Source organism: Herpailurus yagouaroundi, unplaced genomic scaffold, assembly GCF_014898765.1.
Source record: "Herpailurus yagouaroundi ecotype Mexico unplaced genomic scaffold, PumYag 140, whole genome shotgun sequence".
NCBI classification, from domain to species: Eukaryota; Metazoa; Chordata; class Mammalia; order Carnivora; family Felidae; genus Herpailurus; species Herpailurus yagouaroundi.
In genome coordinates this window covers 76,808,792-76,826,152 of record NW_024412395.1, presented here as the reverse complement: position 1 = coordinate 76,826,152, position 17,361 = coordinate 76,808,792, and the positions used below count along the sequence as shown (strand labels likewise).

Here is a 17,361-nt window from a genome sequence, read left to right as displayed (position 1 = left end):
CAGCCTAATATTAGGTCCTACACACAATAGGAACTCTATAATGTCTACTAGTTGAATTGTATACTTTTACATGATTTATCCAAATTTTAAAACCAAAAATTCCTTTTGCTTTAACAATGAAAAGAGAAGCAGAATAATTATCTACTGTAAATACAGTATATCCCCCTAGTACCTAACAGGGGCCTTGAAATACAGTTAATATCCCCTAAATTGTGTTGATTAATTTGTGTATTACACACTGAACACCTTTTATGGTGAAGACAGTCTTCAAAAGGAAGGGTTTTCAGCCAATTAAAGTCTTGGGCAAAAGAGGGGATAGTAATAACTACTCACACCCATCATTACTATTGAAAAAAAAAACGCAAAATTAGTTCTGTTAGTGAACAGCAAAACTATTTTGCTCTAGAATATGAGTATTAATTTGAATAGGTTTGTCTTTTCTTTTTTTTTTAATTTTTTTTTCAACGTTTATTTATTTTTGGGACAGAGAGAGACAGAGCATGAACGGGGGAGGGGCAGAGAGAGAGGGAGACACAGAATCGGAAACAGGCTCCAGGCTCTGAGCCATCAGCCCAGAGCCTGACGCGGGGCTCGAACTCACGGACCGCGAGATCGTGACCTGGTTGAAGTCGGACGCTTAACTGACTGCGCCACCCAGGCGCCCCTAGGTTTGTCCTTTCTGTTTCCACAGAAACTAAAACCTAAAATGAGCTTAAATTGCATGCAAAACTAATGACTGAATAACTGTATTCAGTGAAAAAATTATGCTTCCCATTTTATTTTTGGTAAATAATATGAAGAGCTAATCTCTGTACAGATTACAAATTAAGTCATACTGCATATTTTTCAACGTTTATCTTTAAAGTCAAATAACACAAACTTTTATAACAGAGAGTACAAAAGTTATTATTAATGTCATTTTTAATAGTTGTTATGGCTAACTTTGTAAAAGCACATGTCAAAATGGTTAAGCTCATGGGGCACCTGGGTGGCTCAGTCAGTCGACCATCAGACTCCGGCTCAGGTCAAGATCTCACTGCTCATGAGCTGAAGCCCGGAGTTGGGTTCTGTGCTGACAGCTCAGAGCGTTGGAGCCTGCTTCAGATTCTGGGTCTCCCTCCTCTGCTCGCTCTCTCTCTCCTTCAAGAATAAATAAATATTAAAAAAAAAAAATTTTTAGTGGCGCCTGGGTGGCTCAGTCGGTTGAGCATCCGACTTCGGTTCAGGTCACGATCTTATGGTTCGTGAGTTCGAGCCCCGCGTCGGGCTCTGTGCTGACAGCTCAGAGCCTGGAGCCCGCTTCGGATTCTGTGTCTCCCTCCCTCTCTGATCCTCCCCCTTTCATGCTCTGTCTCTCTCTGTCTCAAAAATAAATAAAACATTAAAAAAATTTTTTTTCATTGTTTTAATGGTTAAGCTCATGAATCGTCAGAGAGATCCCAGTTAAATCTCTTATAGCTTTAGCTCTTAAGAGCTTTAGCTCTTTAGCTCTTATAGTTAAATCTCTTATAGCTTTAGCTCTGTATCTATAGATACAGTAGTATCTATTTGAAGGGTTTCTGTGAGAACAATGAAATGATATTGATTATAAAGCACTGTGACTGGCACAAAATGAATTCTTGATAAATGGTAGGTGCAATAATCATCAGCATTATTACATGTTTACTTAGTTGTAATTATTTACAACTTGATTATATATTATATACCGCTTATATATTATATATTTATATACCATATATGTGTGTATAATATTACATTATGTATTATAGCGGCGATATACAGAACTCTCAGCTACCTTTCACAGATATTTTTTACAAAGTACTCTTTTCAAAGGCTATCCCAAGGCCGCCGGAGCCGCTCCAGTCAAGCCGCACAGTGCTCACCCCCTCTGGCGAGCGGGTGGCCTCGTGGCAGACCGGCTCTCAAGGCTGTTGCTGCGGCCGGCCGGGCGGTGCTCAGCCGCGAGGGGCCCGCGGGAGCTGCTCCGGGCGCCAGCCTGTGACGGGCGCCGAGGCCCAGACTGGGCTGCGCGGCGGGTCCCGGCCAAGCCGCCCGCGCCGCCCCGCCCGCTAGCGGGGATGAGTGACGGCGACAACAGGTGCAGCGCGGAGTCCCAGGCTTCTCGGGAGTCCCCGAGTTTGGCGCGTCAGGCCCGGGGGGGTCAGAGTTTGACTCTGGAAACCGTCCTCCTGGCCCTGCACCAGCCTTCCGAAGTCACCCCTCAACCGGCCTCTTGCTGCTTAGTAAAGCCTGAGGTCACGTCAACCTCTCGAAACCCACCAGTCCCAGACGCCGACTTTCCTCCAAAGGGGAGAAGAGAGGAAAGTGTGCGGTGCATGGTGCTTTGCATAACCGTTCGCTCTCTCCTCCCCAGCCGTCCGAAAGCAGGCGACAGTGGCCCCAGAGCCGAGCCCTCGTCTGCACACCACACGTCCGCCCCGACTTGCTGCACGCTCTTCCCTCCCCAGACGGCCCAGCTCCGCGACCACGGGCCACAGCCGAAACCGCCCGCCCGCGCCGCTCGCCGGCTTGCTGCGCCCGCCCGCCCCGCCGCCCGAGGCGACGTCGCCTGCTCCTCCCCACCCCCCCCTACCGGGTGGCAGGTTCAGGTCCCGGGTCCGAGCCTGCGCCCCTGCAGCTGCCACTGCCGCCGTCGCCGCCAGGGGGAGTGTCCGTCGGGAAACGTGGTGTTGCTTCCTTGGTGTGAAGGTGCTTTCAAACTTCAGGTTTCTGATCCTTTCCCCTGGGTTCTGAAGAGCGTAGAGGAAGATGGAGACCGAGTCCGGGGCGGTGAGTACGGCAGTCAGGGCCTCCGGCCCCGGGATAGCAAGGGGAAGGAGCAACGTGGACTCCGTTCCTGAGGGGCTGGAATTGTGAAGTCTAGGGCCCAAATGCCCTCTATTTTTTCGGGAAGAAACGTGGACAGGATGCCCCATCGACCACCGTGAAGAGCGGCCTCCCTCCAGGCCCCGTCGGGTCGGGTCGTGGGGTCGGGAAGGTGGGACCACCAGGCCAGGACCGGGTGTAGGCTGGCTGGGGGACTTCGGAAATGGCCGGAAGGTTTCAGGAGGCAGCGGGTGGCCGGGTCCTGTACAACAGGCGGGGCTGGGCTAGAAAAACAGCTTTCCCGCCGAAACCGGGCTCGGCACCGTCTTTGACGCCTGCTCAGGCCGGACTCCGCCCAGACGCCCACCGCAAGGGATTGCCAGGGCGGCTGACACCGCCTTTCCCAGGCTAGTCAGTGGGGACCGGTAGGCCGGAGAGACCTGGAGGGAGGGGTGGGGCACCGTGGCCCTGGACGGACCCGGACACTTTAATACCGGGTGTGCGCCCGAGACGCTGAGGGCCGGGTGGGGGAGGGGCGGGAGACGAAGCAGGCCTGAGGAGCTGAGGCGCTGAGGCGAGGTGCCACTGTGCCCCGCCCCCGCCCCTCTGGCAGCCAATCAGTGCGCACCACGTGAGTGCCGAGTTGTTGCCGACGCTCGAGGCCCCCGTCGCGTCGGTGCAGTTGAGGGTTCCAGCCACTGCTTCTGGCGGGTTTGCGGGTCAAAATTTCTCGCTGGCTAGCCTTCTTTTCCCTCCCGCACTTTGGTGGGGAGGGGTTGGATCCTCGTGTCAGTGCCCAAGTTCACGATGACCCGAGAGAACCCGAGGAAATTGTCGCAGCGGCCATATCCTCCAGCGCCTCAGCTTGCTGGCCTCGGAGGGGAAGGAGCTTCGAGGACTTGACTGCGACGGTTAGCCTGCCCTCTTCCCGTTGTCTTCGCTGGCAAAGTGGATGATAGATTTCGAGGTTAATTCTCAAGGGATGGAGGCAGTGAGGGCACATTACTCTGAAGGAAATTTTTAATAAACTCTTTAGTGCTAGAAGTTTTGCTAAACTAAGAACCCTTACTTCTAATCTAACAACACCTGCCTAAGTGCTTTTCATACATTTGCAAAATTATTACCGGTGGAATCTGAGGCTTTATTAGCTCAGTGCATCGCCAACCTTCTCTGAGGAATTGAGATATTTCTGCTTAAGCCTTGTCACTACTAACATTAAGATATTTTCTAGGTTCTTTTCATATTGTATTCTTAAACCCTCTGCCTAATGGTTGGGATATCATGAGCAGGGAGAAGTGATTCATTCGTTTGTTCAACAAATTATTTATTGAACACCTGCTATGTACCATCTCCACTTTAAATGATCAGTGAACAAAATAGGCAAAATCCCTTCCCATATGAACATTGCACTACATTGGAAAGTGGTAAGCAATAAACATATGTAAACTATATAGTATGTTGGAAAGTGATAAGTGGTAAGAAGAAAAATAAGGCAGTAGGAACCCACAGTACAGCAGGAGCCTTAGAAATGAGAATGAAATGAACAGGATATAAAAAGTTGATGTTTTTCCTTTCTCGGTATCATCTAACTAGTTTCTCAAGATTGGAAATAAAGCACCTGTTCACTTTTGTTCATGTCCTTTCTCTGTGAAAAATAATGGAATGACTTTTATTTAAACAAATTGGAGAACAAATGAATTCATCTGTCGAACTTGTTTTTCAGAAGAAAATTTCATGAAGACTGATTTTTAAAATTTTACAATCTGTAAACAGACAAGATTGTATCTACTAGAGCTATGCTATTATCTCTAGCAATGCAAATCCACAGTTGAAAAATAAAACTAAGCATCCCAAAATCATCATTCTCTGCACTACATCCTAGAAGTAAAGTGACTGAAGTTACAAATAACCTCCAAATGCCCGGAGAGAATGCTTTTAAGATTGGTTCCCCAATTTCTTTAATTGGAAACTACAACATAGCAGTTATTAAATGTGATTATTTTTCTGTGGGTTAATAGGTGTTTTTATGAACTCCTTTTTAGGAATTTGTGTTGTTCCTCCTTAACACTAGATGCAGAATGGAACGCAATGAGGTCCAGCCTGTAGCCCTGTAGTCACTACTGGCCTAGTCATTTCTCTGTATATCTTGAAGGATTGACTTAGGGATCATGGTTTTATTGGCCAATTAAGTGAGACAGGAGAGCAACTATGAAAAAGAACAACTCCATTTGTTCTTTTCATGTATTTGTTTCTCAGAGAATTGAAATTCTGAAACCAAGATTTTTGAAGCATACTCATTTAGTACATTAGACTGTCTGAGAAGCCTGTTTAATGTTCCCAGAACGAAAATAATTAGCAAGTGCTTAAGTTGGTTTCTCTTCAAAATTCTATTCTCAAGTCTTGTTTTTTTCAGATGTAGGTTAAGAGCTTACCATCTTGCCATTATGCAAAGGCATATATGTTAATATATGTTTATTAGAATCTAAATTAGGCCCCCAACTTAGAATTATGAACATGTATGTACTGAGTTCAATCTTTAGTATAAAAATTTATGCCTATGAGATATAGGTATGTACATTTCTTTTTTCTTTACAAAACCAGTTCAATCTTCAAATTGACAAGTGCATTTAAAACTTTGACTTTAGAGTTAAAAAACAGTGAACTTGAATGTCAGAATTTATGTCAGTGCCCTTTAGCCAAAGACTACCAGGAACATACTGTAGTTCACTAAAGTTGGGTGTATTGAATTGTTGCCACAAGGAAGAGCATGCACCATGGAGCCTTTTGGTAAGAGGGTGCTAGAAAAGAAATTACTATGGGATTTAGACTTGTGTTAAGCTCTTTTTAGATAGGGTTTAAGGAAGAACGGCTTTACTGTGAGATGCATGTTGTCAGAAAGTGGGAGTAATTCTGCTAATTCTTATCTAGAAGGCAAGAAAAATAGATTGAAGCCAAAGCTGTGATTGATAAAGATGGAGCAGTTATACATATCAGCCAGAATAGAGGGCTGTTTGGTCATTCTTATGGTTTGGACAATGCTTTTGTTTTTGTCAGAGTTCAGACATGGTTATGGAATGGTCTTGTTTTTGTTGTGATCCATCACAATCACAGAGTAACTTTGCCTAATGCCTGTTAACAAGAGAACAACCATAGCCTAGCTGTGAGTTCGAGGCCAACTCCTAACAACACCAGAACAAAGCCAGTTCCCAGCTGTCAGGGCTGCTTTTCTCTTTCTGTTTTTTGAGTTTAATATTCCTCAATATTTATAATATTTAAATTGTATATTTAATAATAATTCACAGAAATATTTTAAGTAATTAAGATTTTCTCTGTAGTGGAGTAGATTCTACATTTCCCATATTTTTATTGCTCCAAAAAAAGTATTAGTTCTAATTATAATCTTCATAATATTAAACTAAAATTAAAGTCTAAAACATTACATTTTGTCTAAATGACTCATCTTTTTGAAAGATATTGTTTTCAGCCTGCATCAAACTTCTACCCAATGCTAAAAGTTTAATAGAATTTTATTTTACAGCAAACATCAAATCAGACGCAAACAGATTCATTATCTCCATCCCCTAATCCTGTGTCACCTGTGCCTTTGAATAACCCAACAAGTGCCCCAAGATATGGAACAGTGATCCCTAATCGCATCTTTGTAGGAGGAATTGACTTTAAGGTACCTATTTATGCATGTAACATAGTGTATTTTTTGCATTAGAAATTATTTTATTTCTCAGAAAATTTTTGTACAACTGCAAAAATAACAATTGCTATTTCCATAATGATTAGTAGGTTTCACATTATCTTACTATAAAGAATCTTTCAATACCAGTGTTGGTTAAAAAGAATATGTGTAATTTCCCATACAAGGAAATTGAGGCTCACTGATATATCTGTAGGCTCCTAGCTGCTTCGTGACAGAGTGAAGACTAGAATCCCACTGTTTTGACTCATAGTTCCATATTCCTTATTTCACCATACCACACTAATTATACTTTATTATGTCATACTCCAAAAAAAAAGTAATGCATGGTAATAATTTCGAAAAAAAATGCAATTTTTTAAAAAAACACAAAATTTAGTCCTATGAATTTGTTTCTTTATCCCAACTTTATTCTCAAGTTCCTATTGAATAACCTCCTAAACTTGCATCAAAATTGCTTTCCACCATCTAATTTAGAATCTGATCACAAAAAAAAATGTCAGAATAAAACATCATAACATTAATACACTTTAATAATGTAATCAGTCATTCTACTCTTTCAGAGAAGCTTAGTTTGTGAGATGTTTTAGCACCCCCATTTGGGAGGTAGTAGTAAACACCTATAGGAAAGGTCTGCATGCTATTTTAAGTGGAATATCCTTACTTCTAAGTGGATATGTAGAAAGATTTCCAAGTTTCCATATTATATATTGAAAATTACAGGGATAGTTGTCTTTCTTAATTAAAAAAAATCTTTGTGCCAAAGATGTGTCAAATAAATTTGACATTTATTACTCACTATTTCCCTATAATCAGTCTTTTGCAATTTGGATGAAAATACTTTTTTTCTTCTCAAGAGAAATGATACACATACTGTATTTGTGTATTTGTCAAAATAATGATTTTTAAGCAAGTATGTCATTGGTTCACTAAACATGAATAAAAATGATTTATAATGAAATGCTAATTTTTAAAAAGATTTTCTGTTTCTATGAAAAATATTAACGGCTGAGCATAAATATTCGAGTTGAGTATTTTTGTTCAGAATTAATTTATATCATAAACACTTAGTATATTTTTAAATAAATTATCAATAAATGGAAATATTCATATGGTTAGGCTATTCTAGGTTATTGAATTTTATCAGCTACGTTATGAACTTAAGAGGCCATTGTTAGAACACAGTTGTACCTTTAAGGTAATGGCTAGGGTTCCCTCCCTGATACTTATACCGTTTCCAAAACCATAGACAAATGACAACAAGGAAATGAACATCCAGAGATGGGTTCCTGGATGGGTTTCTGTAGTAGCAAACAGTGTCAAACTTTTTAAAACTCTTCTTTTTGGAAGCTTATAGCCCATCCCTCTTGATACTTAATCTTTGACTTTGTCTCCATATTTTTCAACTAGGAAGTAGAGCTGCAAAATTGAACTAGTGATTCTTCTATCAGAGAATAGTTTGAATTGTTTTCAAATCTCTAACAGAAATTCTTCTGGCATTGGTTCCATTTGAGTTTATTGAAATAAGAGGCATTTAGTTATTCTTAAGATTATCTCAGTATTTGTCATCATCCAATTTACCAGGCTGTAGGCTACCAACTAAAACCTGATAATGTATATAAGAGGCATAGCACTGCTGTTGGGCATGCCTTTTTCTGTGTATATAAAGAAATTCTTTTCTAAAGATATTTAAAGTTTCCATGGGGTAGTTATACCTGAACCAGAAAATGAAATTACAATGAATTTAGTGTGAATATTGTAGGAAAAGATAAAATGACTGTATTATGAGACTACTGCAGTTAAAACCATCTTTGTAGATATCTTGTGTATTATAGTCCAATGATGATTCAGATTTTTATTTTGAATATTATGATGTCATTATTTAGCTGAAATGTATGTTGAGTACAGATAAACTATCTAAAAACTCTAAATCTTGTAGCTACTTCATTGACATCACAAATTGAGTTCAAGTACTTTTAGAAATGTATTCCTTTCCTAAGACCTTACTGTTCCTGGAGACTGCTGATTAAAATAGAGGGACTGGTATACACCAACAACTTAGTTCCACTGCCATGACCATGGGCCTCTCTGAGCCACAAAAAAACAATAGTAATATGCCCTTACTATAGTTATAGCCGTGCCTAATTCGTTATTTTTTTAACTGGCCAACAAGAATTCCTTTAAATATGAGTGAACTTTCTTTTTGTTTTTAAAGCAATTCAGCTTAAATTTTTTTCATTGATTATAATAGTTTAACATCATAGTCACTGCATAAAGCAATGTATTTACATTGGTTTTAATAATTTAGTGGTTTTATATACTGTTTTTATGCTGAGAGGCATTCTTACATTTATATTACTGTTTGTTTACAATCTTTTCTGTCTCCAAAACAAGCATAAGACTTGTTTCATTTTTTAGCAATTAGAGGATATTTTAAAAGCCATTAAATGCTATTAAAAGCAATTTTTTGTGTTTTCATTTTCCTTTAGACAAATGAAAATGATTTAAGAAAATTTTTTTCCCAGTATGGGTCTGTGAAAGAAGTGAAGATTGTAAATGACAGAGCTGGAGTGTCCAAAGGGTTAGTATTGCTATAGATAGTACATAGAATTAACTATTGTATTTTTATTGGCTTACTAGATTTGGTATGCTAACTTATTTTGATTCCATTTTTTAAAAAGAGAATTTCATGCTCTCTTCTTTCTTCTTGCCTTTAATCTGCATTGTGTGTGTGTGTGTGTGTGTGTGTATTTTGGCATGGGGGAGGACACTATAATATTCCTTAATTTGTTAGGAAGCTATTCTTGCATTGGCTGAGGAACTATTCAATGTTATGTAGCAAGCATTTAATGTTGGGTAACTAATGTCCAGTAGCTAAGGAACCAGAAGCTAAAGGAATCAGATGCTCTTGGAATTGTGTGCCTGCTTTAGACACAGAGATAAGGAACTAACCTGAGAAATATAACTCTAAAGAGAATGATTTTTAATTGCCAAATCAAAGAGAATAAAAATTGGGAAGAAATCAGGAGGATTTGTCTAGAAATGGCTAACGACCTTAGAGCTATTGCAGTGGACTGGTTTATACAAAAGCCAAATCTCAGAGAAGACGTAGTTTACATAGTGTACTTACTTAAGAAGTTTGATAGCAAAGTTAAAATGGGTAAGACAGAACTTGGTTGTAAATTTTTAAAAATAAAAAATAAAATTTAAAAAAATAAAATAAAATATCCATGGGAAAAAAATGGGTAAGACAGTGGAGATCAGTGAAGGATTATGTCCATTTTCTTGAAAGAGAGGCAGGACATACATAAGAGAAAGGACTAACAACGTAGATAGAAAATTCTACTAGAGGGAAGCAACTTGTAAGAATGTCAAGTGAGCACTTTGGAAGAGATGGGTTCCTGGAGAGATGTTATTTTTAAACAAATGAGATACTTCTCAGACTGACAAATAGTATTAGGAAGAAGTGAGATTGTAGCTCTTGTATTTGGTTAATAGAATTTGCAATATTTTGGTAATATCCACTTTTTACCACTAAAAACATAGATATGTAAACTGTATTTTATGCCTTTTCCACTGGGTGGTGTATGTGTTCTATCAAAAATTTATTGTAAAAGTATTTCCTTAATCCTTGTTTAATGTTTGGGCAAATAGAAAAAGAGAAATTCTTTGTTAGAGGAAGAAACTTTTTATATAATACAGTAACTATGAATTGAAGAAAACAGTCAAGATATTTAGCACTACTCTAGTTTCCTTAAGTTACCTAAGTAGAAATTATGCTTGGCAGGGGGATATACTGTTTTATCTCTTTCATATCATTTTGTCTATCTGTTTTGGCTTTTTGGACATTGCATTCAAAATATATTTGTATCTTGAATATTATATGAATTGTACTCTGGAGGTAACAATTATCCATGCAAACAGCAGGTAGAAAGTCTGGGATGTACATATTTTTTATTTGTCTTTGGGAAATACTAGTAATTGCATTATCAGTTTAGATATGCTAATAATAATACATCCATATAAATAAACATTTACCAATTTAAAAAAATTTTGTGTTGAAATTTTTTTCCCTACTCTGATTCCTATTTAAGCCAAACATCTATTATTTTAAAAGGTGATTATGTCTCTGTACCAAAATTTATTGCATCCTAATTTGTAAGCCAGAACTTGAATCTTTCATGCTTTCCTGATTTATATACAAGTCAGATATGAAACTGTTTGAAGATCCTGGTTTGTTGTTTGTGTGTGTGTGTGTGTGTGTGTCCTGAGTCTATGAGGAGGTGACAGTGTTAAGCTGTGAATGATTCTCTTAAATTTTGCATGCTGGGCACCTTAGAAAACTGCTCACTACTACAGTGACCCATGCTTAAAAGAAAAAAAATTAATCTTAGTATAACTCTAATGTTCTAAAGAAAATAATTAATGCATTTTTTTAGGTATGGTTTCATCACTTTTGAAACACAAGAAGATGCACAAAAAATTTTACAAGAGGTAAGATCTCTTACTGTATTCAACTTCCTTTTTTGAAACTAATCCTTTAGGATATTTGTTTTAGTATTAACATTCCAGTACAATGATCAATTGCTAGAAAAAATTTTTAACTTATTTGCATCTTAAGACTAACATTGGTCTCCAAAAAAATTGAATTAAAAAAAGATTAAGGGCACCTAGGTGGCTCAGTCAGTTGAGTGGTCAACTCTCGATTTTGGCTCAGGTCATAATCCCAGGGTCATGGGATCAAGCCCTGTGTCAGGCTCCACACTGAGCGTGAAGGCTGCTCGCCATTCTCTCTCTCTCCTTCTGGCCACTACCCTGCTCACACACTCTTGCTCTCTCTCTCTCTCTCTCTCTCTCTCTCTCTCTCTCTTTCTAAAATTTAAAAAAAAAAAGTTGTTGGCTTTTTTTTTTTAAGATTAAACGGGGGTGCCTGGCTGGCTGAGTCAGTGGAGCATGTATTTCTTGATCTCAGGTCTATAGGTCTGAGCCCCAGGTTGGGTGTAGAGATTACTTTTAAAAACATATTTTTAAAAATCTTTTTAAAAAAGATTAAGCATAGATTTTTATCAATAGAAAAATTCTAAATCATTGCATGCGTTTGTTTGTCAAGCTGTAATATAATTTTTTACTTTATTTGCTTAAACTAAGAACTTGGGGATATATCTTTTCTCAAGTGTTAGTTGATAGCACTTTGAATTCCTACAAACACTACAACACTAGAGTGAAATTATCTGAGATTACTTCCCTCTTGTGAAAAACGTTATATAAACTAAGAACATTCATAGAAAAAGTCTATAGCCTGCAGTTCAGTGTAATAACTAAATTTGGTAAATGTTAGTTAATTTTTAAGGAAAAAAATAGTTTGAATTATATATTAAATCACATGCAGCTGATCCCCACTATTCATACTAGTTATGTTCTTTAAAGTCACCATGAACACTGAATTGGCAAATATTGGACTGCTGTTCCTAGAAGAAATACAAGACTAGGTTCCCACAAGTTTCTGGTTACATTATTTTCTTCTTTGTTTTTTTTTTTTTTTTTAATGTTTATTTATTTCTGAGAGAGCACAAGCAGGGGAAGGGCAGAAAGAGAGCGAGACAGTGAATCTAAAGCAGGCTCTGAGCTGTCAGTGCGGGGCTTAAACTCACGAACTTGTGAGATCTGACCTGAGCTGAAGTTGGACACCTCACCAACTGAGTCACCCAGATGCCCATACGTTATTTGCATTAAGCAATGAATACATAACTTTGTTTTATGTGTGTTTCTGTTTAAAGACTTCATGTTAAATATATATTGTTGATTCATTAACATGGAACTCCTGTTCAACAGCATTATGTAACACGTGCCTGAATTAGATTCATGTAACACATATTTTCTCCATAAGGCAAATGACATTCTTCTTGTGCTTGGGAATACTAGCCAGTACCTCAGCACCACACTTGAGGGCTATTTTAAATAGCAAAATAAAAAAGATAGCAAAATCACCAACATAAAATACAAAAATGCAAAAAACATGGCACTAAACAGAACATGAAACGGACTCTTGTTTTCACCGTAAGAGCTGAAACAAGAATGGACAGAGTATTCCCTTGTTTGACCTTAGCTGGGACCATATATGTCAGGCAATTAAAAATTTTCACCTCTCTGCTCATGTCCACTAGTAATCACTAAATTGCTACAAGTATTGATTTGGGGGTTACAAATAATTTTAACGAATAGGTGAATTCCCAAATATGGGATCTATGAGTAGAGGCTTGACTGTATTCCCATTAAAGAACTAGGGTCAAAGCATTGGAACCAAGATTCAAACCCATATCTTTAATATTCAAAGACTTTGTCCTTTCCAGTATTCCTTGCTGCTTTCAAAACTATTATAGTCTGAATTTTAAAAATGTTTCTCACTAGTTTTTCACTATTGATTTTATAAAACAGTAGTGCCAAAATAATAAAAAAAATTTTTTTATTCTAGGCTGAAAAACTTAATTATAAAGATAAGAAACTGAACATTGGTCCAGCAATAAGAAAACAACAAGTAGGAATTCCTCGTATGTATTGAGAACTAATGCATTTTCCAGTATTTTTACATGGTTCTTTTTTGAAATATTGGACTTTTTCTAGAATTTAATTAGAAGGTCAGACTTCTTTAATTTAATAAAGTTATTTCAACAAAGTTGGTGATCAAATGAATATTTCTTACAAATTAATGTATGTTAGATTTTCAGGGGGTAGGGAAAATTTTACATAAATAATGGTGCTTACATATATTACATATAATTACATCTTTAAAGGAAAACTCTTCTAAAATAAAAATATAATTTAAAATTACAAAGGTAATTAGAAGTAATTTGGCATTATGAATTGGAAATTTTTATAATTAGAAAAGTAATTTAAAATTAGAAATTTAAATTTAAAATACTGAACATAAAAATAAAGAACCAATATCAGAAACTTTAGTTGCATGGTAGGTACTATAACCCAACTAGATGTGTCATAATTATCAGAGGGAACAATTCCTAAAGCTTTAATAATTGGCTATATTATGTGCCTTTCTCAAATTTCTGCAAGGTTTTCAACTCTACTCTTCTTTTTTTCTCAATCTTCCTATTTATTGTATTAGGCATCTTTACAGTTTGCTTTTTACCTAAATATTTATTAAACTCTATAACAGTCTTTGGCTAGAAAATTCACAACTGAATTTTCTTATTCTTCCTTAGCTGTGTCCTAATGTCCACTGGGATGTGTAAAACATTAGGTGTTTATTGTACATCTGTTAACAAATTAATAGTTGTACTCATTTGGGTGGTCTATTTTAATTTAGAAGTTAATCAGGTTTAATTTTGACTTAGTTATTTGTTAATTTAGAAGATAACTGAAGTGTCCTCAGTAGATTAATACTTCTTTCTTGTTCCAAGAATTAAGCTGTTGACACGTAGTAACCATTTTTTATCACCAGCAGTAGGTATAAGTAGTAATGTTCACATTATGACCCACAAGTTGCTAAAAAAAAAAAAAAAAAAAAAAAAAAACCATGAATCACTAAGCTGAATACTTTCAATCAGGTGGTGAATTTGAAAAGTATAGGGTTAAGTAACTATATAACCAAATAGTAGCATTAGCCTTCAAATCCAGGACAGGTTGACTCCAAAGCTCATTATACTTTTCTGCAAATAAATATTAAGTATAAAAGTAGATTCTCAAGATACAGGGGATTCTTATCTCAATTTTTTCTCAGATCTGTTGCTTTTTTTTCCATCTCCATTACCAACATTCTAGTCTGAGCTACCCACTTTCCTTGCCTTGATTACTGGAAAAGCCTCCTAACTGGTCTTTCTGAATCCAGTCTTGGTACCTTCCAACCTATCATACACAAGGAAGCCGGAGTAATCTTTCAAAAGTGCACATCTTAAGTTATTTCCTGCTTATTTTTGAACTGTCCTTTATTTTTCTTCCCATGCTTTAGCCATCTAGCCTCATCTCAGTTCCAGAACATACCGTACTCCTAATATACACTATTTACCTAGAATGCTCTTTGCCATTCCATTAAAATCCCATTCATTCTTTAAAGCTCAGCCCAAACATCATTTCCTCACAAATTAAATACAATTGGAACATTCATACTACCTAGTATAATAGACTATACTACGTCTTAATGTATTTATCAAAATTGTCTTAATTGATTAATTGTCTAGTTACCTAATAACTATCTTTCCCACAAGAGCCTAACTTCAATACGGTATGTCCAATTTTTTTCTTTTTTCTTGTTGGCTGTATCACCAGCCAAGTTCAATGCCCTGGAACTGTACTGACTTAAAATTCATTCATTCATTCATTCATTCATTCATTCATTCATTTAGCAGATAAACCTGTGGTTCCTTGATTATCTTTGGAGGCAAATCCATGAACTTCATGAATTGTGTGCAAAATTTTGTTTCAGTATATATCTCTGAGAAAAGACTCCATGACTTTAATCAGATTCTCAAAAGGATGGGATTAAGAATCACTAAAGTAAGCAGTAACAACTCTAGATGAAATACAGTGAAAATATAAAGGCTGAGAAGCAGTAGTGCTGCTTAAAATGGTAGGCCAGTGCTACTCACAGTGTGGTTTGCAGCCAGTAACAGTTCACTTGGGATCTGTCAAAATGCAAATCCTCAGGCCCTATCCCAGACTTACTGAATCTAAATCTCTGCAAACGTGGCCCTGGATAATAAGCTATCTAGGTGATTCTAATGTATGTTAAGTTTTGAGAATCACTGATATACTGGAAGAAGGATTGCCAGTTCCAATAACTTACATAAATTTGCTGGTCAAGTACTTAATCTAACTTGGCTTATATAAATTTTCCAAGTGTTCTCCTGACAAAAACATACATATTTTTTAATTTGGGGGGAGGAGTGTAATAACTTGATCTGAGAAAAGAGATGGGGACCCAGAACTAGCCACATGGAAGATTTGTGGTTATGTTTGCAACAGCAGCAGTTACAGCAAAGGGAAGCTAGAGAATAAGAGTTACAGTGTCAATGAATTCTTGTGAGAGTAGATCCAAAGAATTTGTGGGGTAGAACAAAAATCCCTTCAGGAAAGTATGGAATCTTTTCCAACCTCACTGATTTCATCATCTTTGGCCTTTTACAAATAAAAGGTCTTACTAAGGTCTTAGGAAATTTATTATAGTGTCTATAGTCTTCAGTTAACTTTATAATTTATATTTATAAAAATAATGGCCTTTCTGATAATAATTTAAATTGTTAAGCTTTGTTTCGTTACATTGGTACTAAAATCTAAGTTAATGAATTTTTAGTATTCTTTTTTGAACTTGTTTCTTTTTCTCTTATTCACCTTAAAGTAATAAAAGCTCTAAGATAGTAAGTTGGAAAACATATATTTCAAAGATACTTTAACGTATGGATTTTTTTTTAATTTGCAACATTCAATTTTTACCATAAGTACATAGGTGTGTTAAGATAAACATTTTCAAATGTTCAGAAATTACCATTTTAAAAGAAAATTGAACATTTTAGTTATTGTTATTATTTAATCTTTGCTTTAGGTTCCAGTATAATGCCTGCAGCTGGAACAATGTATCTAACAACTTCAACTGGATATCCTTACACTTATCATAATGGTGTTGCTTATTTTCATACTCCAGAGGTAACTTCTGTTCCACCACCTTGGCCTGTAAGTAATTTTCATCTTAGAAGGTTTTCCATCTATTCTATTGATTTTGTAAAATATTTATTTCTGAGATATTTCAACCACAGACAAGCACAAATAATAATATAATCACCATGTAGCTACCACTTAAATTTAACAGATGTTAACATTTTGCCATATTTACTTAAGTTCATTTAATAGGGGGAAATAAAATATGAGAAATTCAGGTAAAGTCTCCTTGCCCCCACATTCTTACTCTCTTTTTCTCCTCAGATATATCCAGAATATATAACCAGAATGTCTTTCCTATCATTTTATGGTTTTTCTACACATGTAGATGTCCTTAAACAATAGGTAGTATTACTTTGGGTGGTTTTTAAACACTATGTAAATAATCTAGTTTTTCTATTCAACATTATTTTTTTGGAGATTAAACCATGCTGATGCTAGTATATCTAATTCACTTTTAATATTTTATAATATTCCATTATATCAGTGTATATTCCCCTATTGATGGACATTTTAAGTTTTTTTCTGTAATCAAGAGTGCAGTGAACATCTAGCTCTTGTATGTATTGTGTGAGAGTTTGTCTAGGAAAGTGGTCTTCAAAGTTTTTTCTTCTACAGCCTCTAAAAATTTTCTGAAAAATTATAAATAGTCTCACTCATTTTTAAGTTGACACCTTAAATTTGTCATAATTTTATTTTTTTAATTTTTTAATGTTTGCTTATTTTTGACAGAAAGAGAGACAGAGTGTGAGTAAGGGATGGGCAGAGAGAGAGGGAGACACAGAATCTGAAGCAGGCTGTAGGCTCTGAGTTGTCAGCACAGAGCCTGACACAGGACTCAAACTCACAAACTGTGGGATCATGACCTGAGCCAAAGTCAGACACTTAACCAACTGAACCACCCAGGAGCCCCTGAAATTTTAAATAATGTAGGAATATTATATATTGTGGAGTATTGTAGATTTGTTTTAGATACATTTTTATAAAACTTTGTAGCTGTATATTTCGTTTAAGAAGAAGTGTTGTGGGGTGCTTGGGTGACTCAGTCGAGGGGCTGACTCTTGATTTTGGCTCAGGTCATGATCCCACGGTCATGGGATCAAGCCTTACTTCTCTCTCTCTCTCTCTCTCTCTCTCTCTCTCTCTCTCTCTCTCTCTCT

The 17,361-nt window shown here is 36.9% G+C and overlaps 2 protein-coding genes across 4 annotated transcripts in view; both read left to right on the top strand.

Annotated features, from left to right (window-relative positions):
- Positions 1-2,078: 2,078 nt before the first annotated feature.
- On the top strand, positions 2,079-2,754 carry LOC121030356 (lysine-rich arabinogalactan protein 17-like). The gene is made up of 2 exons (XM_040474674.1): positions 2,079-2,325; positions 2,375-2,754. The coding sequence occupies exons 1-2, from the start codon at positions 2,079-2,081 to the stop codon at positions 2,752-2,754; spliced, it is 627 nt and encodes a 208-aa protein (XP_040330608.1).
- The window catches only part of BOLL (boule RNA binding protein), a 72,039-nt gene continuing 57,330 nt past the window's right edge, over positions 2,653-17,361 (top strand). For 2 of the 3 annotated variants that reach the window (XR_005790451.1, XM_040475774.1), the window contains exons 1-6: positions 2,653-2,790; positions 6,365-6,508; positions 9,025-9,116; positions 10,975-11,029; positions 13,008-13,083; positions 16,089-16,216. Coding sequence is in view for 2 of the 3 variants with exons in the window: in XM_040475774.1 (XP_040331708.1) it covers positions 2,770-2,790; positions 6,365-6,508; positions 9,025-9,116; positions 10,975-11,029; positions 13,008-13,083; positions 16,089-16,216 (516 nt within the window). In the remaining variant the exon portion in view is untranslated. Of the gene's footprint in view, positions 2,791-3,679; positions 3,794-6,364; positions 6,509-9,024; positions 9,117-10,974; positions 11,030-13,007; positions 13,084-16,088; positions 16,217-17,361 lie in introns of those variants that run through there. The other variant, XM_040475775.1, reaches the window with a different exon arrangement.